The sequence below is a fragment of the Orussus abietinus genome, unplaced genomic scaffold (assembly GCF_000612105.2).
Source record: "Orussus abietinus isolate OABI.00-Male unplaced genomic scaffold, Oabi_2.0 scaffold16, whole genome shotgun sequence".
In the NCBI taxonomy this organism is placed as follows: Eukaryota; Metazoa; Arthropoda; class Insecta; order Hymenoptera; family Orussidae; genus Orussus; species Orussus abietinus.
The window spans coordinates 1,200,952-1,205,329 of NW_019394714.1; the positions used below are offsets into that span (position 1 = coordinate 1,200,952).

A 4,378-nucleotide genomic window follows, 5' to 3' on the forward strand; every position below is an offset into this window, starting at 1 on the left:
GTCCGAAGACAAACGCGATGGAGTGACTTCGGTGGATATGAAAGTCAGTGGACGCGCCACGGGCAATGTCAGTGTCAATGCCGTTGACGGTGTCTCCGGCGGGCTTAGAAAAAGGGAAACATGACAACGCGACACGGGGAGAGAGAGGAGGAGAAAGACGGAGAGGCCGTCGCTGCTGGGATATAAGGGGATCGCGTTTCGTCGCATTTCTCAGTTTGTTATGCATTTCCACCTAACGCGACTGCTAGCCGAGCGAGGCCTCCGATCTGGGACATCATGAGGACGCGAATCGTTCTCCAAGTAATTCCACATCGACCGCGAGTGTTCCCCACTTCCCCGAGGAAAGCCCCAATCTCGTCTTTCGAATCATCACCGAAGCGCGCGGAATCACTCGCTCGGTGATTATTCTCGATAACTTGGATCCCGGTGACCGAGGTCCGCCGATAAGGACGGGATTAAAATTTCTATCATATAATAATTTCTATTACATAACTATATATAACCGCGCGGTTTTAAATTTCTCAAAAAGTGTCGAGGGAGGAACCAAGCAATTGGAGGAAGTGTGTCGCCTCGATGCGGTAGTGTCGGACCCGCGATCCGCTTCTTAGTGAAATTATGGAAATTGACGGTGAAAGTTGAGCGACTCCAGGTCTAACCATTAGTGCGGCACCTTGATCCAGTTTCGAATAATTGCGGAGCGATTTCCGCGAGGCGGCAATGATCGAAACCCGAGGTCCCTGGGAATTCCGGAATTTGATCGGACCTCCTTTTATTGGGCATTCTCAAAGTTTCGATTATTCTCTGAATTTTCAGCTGGCGTCGGTGATGCTCCTAGCACCGTGGTCGGAGGGTCTCTTCTTCGAGTAGTAAGTGTCACCGGTCGATAAGGCAGCCCCCTGTGTGGGGTAACTGCCTTTGTAAGCGCCAATAAATTAGCCGACCAGACTAATCCGAATTAACCACCGAGGACATCGCGATGCCGCTCGAATTACCGATTACCGCTGCGAGAGACAATCGCATTCCGCTGGTTCTGCAATCGATTACCGAAGGGGCGATTTTATTGGTCCGCGCGTCGAAGTGCGCCCCAAAGGGGTCTGCTCATAATTAGTTCCCTGCGGAGTCGACGTCTCTCCGAAATTTTCCTAAATAGAAATTACTCGCGTCAATTCGTCTGAAAATTACCGCCCCCTGACTTTACGTCGCCCCAAAAAATGAAGAACGGGGGAAGAAAATCGAATTTTCAAGCGACGATCCGACGGGGACTTCTTAGGATGTGAAAAATCGTGTAAATGAATTATCATATGCCGGCTGCACTCGTTGCATCGGGCCCGATGATGCGAGTGGCGAGCCGACGATTTATAATTGACGAGAGAGAATTATGCTCGCGGGCTGGTGATCGTTAAATCATTTGTACGAGCGCGATGAGCGTAGCGCGCCGCGAGTCGATTTTGTTGCCGCTAATGGCGAATTAATTCTCCAGCACTGGCGGTTTATCGGTGCATCATTTATGGGAGGATTAAATCGTTTTCGACGAGGCGGTTGCGTCGCGGAAAATCTCCCCCGGGCGGGTCCTTTTTTCCGTGACGTCTTTCCGCGGAAAGGCTCCTTCAGGGATGTTCCTCTTTCAGCCCGAAGAAGGCGCTCATGGAGTTCTTCCAGTCGCTCAAGGAGAAGAAGGAGGCGAAGAAGAGCCAAGGGGGTGTCGTCCACCATTATCACATGCACTACTACCCCTCCCCCGTGATCATTCCCACCGAACATTTGGCCAAAGCTCCGGGAAAACGGGACCTGGAGTCGTTGCATGGGTACGCGTCTTGATAAGGACTCGACGGAGACGCGTCCTTTGATTAGATGGTCTGGATTTACGGTGATGTGTCTTTCAGGGAGCAGCTGAGGTCCCTGGGGTGGTCCGATCAGGAGTATAAATCGGTACCAGAGCCGGAAGTTCTGTTACCGGATAGCTGGTCCGACCAGCACGAGTACCACGAGCAACCATGGACGTGGGAAGACAAGGTCATCGGTTGGTGGTTCAGATTGATGTGATCCTCGCGCGATCCTGACCGGGATCGTCTCCTTCGGTTTACACCTCCTCTCCACCTGGTCTTCTGCTTTTTCGTCTCTAGGTGATCATCAGGGCTACCACCAGCCGGAGGTCGTGGTGCAGGTGCCGCTGCATCAGCAGATTATTCTCCAGCAACCTCCGAAGGAGGAAAAATTAAATCCCCTGTCTAGCTTCTTCCAGAAGATACAGCGCATCAAGAACACTCTTTTCAGCAGCCAGGGCAAAAACGAGGACAAGTGCAAAGACAACACCGAAGTCTATGCCAACGACTTGAACACTTACGTCGTCTACTTCCGACCCAAAATGGCCAGGAAGATGTGAACTCGGGATCTGGTTCTCCAGACCTGGTTAGGAGTCCCTGAGACAATTATCCCTTCGGGATTTGAACTCTGGAAGCTATTGTTTCTTCGACAAGAAGAATTGGGTGCACAAGGTACCTTTGGCATCGACTCTGAGTGACAATGTGACCGACATGACAATTCATTTAGGCGATGAACCGATCTAGATCTTAAATTTACACAGCAGATTGATTCCTCTCTTAGGTTAAGTATTTATAATACTTTTTTACCGTCTCGATGATACTTTTATTATGACTTGTACGTTAAGAGTGTAGATCGTTGCGATACATTTTTTTTTTACCACCGTTTTTGGCTATTTTAACACCGGAAATAATTGCCTGAAAACATCCCAGTCTTTATTACGGTGTATTGGAAAGTCCGGCTTGCATGTCGCGAGTCATTTAATGCTTTCTCCAAGGATCACCGACATGCAAGGCTGTCATCTTCCATTTTCCCCGGATTGACCCGGAATCTATCCCCAAGTTGCACTTCCGGTTTCGCGGCATCCCTTCGGCGAAAAGAAAAAAACAAATTTAAACGCTCTCGCCCCAAAAGGAACATTGCCCAAAACGAATGTACCGATCGAACGGTAATTGCAAAACGCACGCAGCGAGAATAGAAAAAAAAAAAAAGAAAGGAAATGAAACATGGAAAACATGTACATTTCCAGGTTTCCAAATTTGTCCTGCCCTGCAACCGAGTCGGAAACGCATTCGCAAAAATTCCTCGGGTTGGTGAAATCGCTCCTTAGCTTGTTAAACTCGATTTGAGTTATCGTGTACTTTCATTACCGAAGAACGAGAGTCGGTCGCGTCGGTAACGTCGCTCCCTGTCGTCGGTGGCCGGGAAATTTTGCGGTCGATCGCGTAAATTTTCTGAATATTATGGGAACGAATTGGGGGCAGAGGATTCGGAACTGTCGCCATGAGCGGCCGGGGGCGGGCACAAGAGAAGGCGACATAAATATTGTACACAGGGTTATTTAAGAGGCTATTACATTTTTATGGCGCGGATGACGCATCGCCTCGACCGCCGCCCGTGCGGGACCATTACATCGGTATAACCTACTCGTAGAAACCCATAGACGTAGGAAACGCGCCAATTCGCCCGGAACGCACTTGCGGCCGCGATCCGTCGCGATTCCGCAGCGATTCCGCGAGCTTTACGCCCCGTTTACGCGCGGCCTTGCCGCGTAAACGTGGCTTAAAGCGTTGTTTCGACCTCGACTCTCGTGTCGGGCAACTTTGTCATCGATTGGGCATTTCCGAATCCGGGAAAATGACCGAAAATCATCGATCGATCCGTCGATTAGGTATGAATGAAAATTCCCCGCTGAAGAAAATCCGGGAATTTTCCGCGGGGGTATTTGTACATCTTGAACATCAATGAAAATCACCGATCGATCGTCGATTACGTATGAATGAAAATTCCCCGATCAAGAAAATCGGTTAATTTCCTGCGGGGGTATTTGTACATCTTGAAATGGATATCCATATGTAGAGGTTGTAAAAATCCGTCGCCGATGGCCAAGGTCGCGATTGGTCGGATGAGTACGTGGGGCTCGTTAAACCGGAGCCGCAATTGACAGTGATTGTGACGGAGAAGGCGCTCTTGACTGGCCGTAATTGACAAGACAGCGGCTCTGCGGCACGTCCGTCTCTTTCCTCCCTCGACCGCGTCGCCGCACTTTTCCGCCCTCGGTAGGGAAACGTTTTTCTCGCCTCTCGACTTTCCCGCCGGTTGACGTTTCCCTGCACACCGACGCCGACGGTGGATGACGCTATTAGTGCGTCGCGCTAAGGCTCGAGAGACTATTTCCACTCTCGGTTACTTTCTGTCGATACGTCGATCCTTTATTACCGTCTCTGTCCGCGCCTCGATTTATTTATTTACGAGTGACAATTTTTCCGCGACATTTTTCAGGATGAAGCTTCGGGAGACGAAATGCGGGAAAAACGGTTTTTCAGGGGATTAATAA

The 4,378-nt window shown here is 50.0% G+C and overlaps 1 protein-coding gene across 1 annotated transcript; it reads left to right on the forward strand.

The window, feature by feature from the left end:
• The first annotated feature begins 238 nt into the window (after positions 1 to 238).
• LOC105696738 lies at positions 239 to 2,383 on the forward strand. The gene is given in 5 exon segments (XM_023433098.1): positions 239 to 300; positions 814 to 866; positions 1,629 to 1,805; positions 1,884 to 2,068; positions 2,124 to 2,383. Coding segments are annotated over 5 exon segments (699 nt in total). The 5' UTR covers positions 239 to 276.
• The last annotated feature ends 1,995 nt before the right edge of the window (positions 2,384 to 4,378 follow it).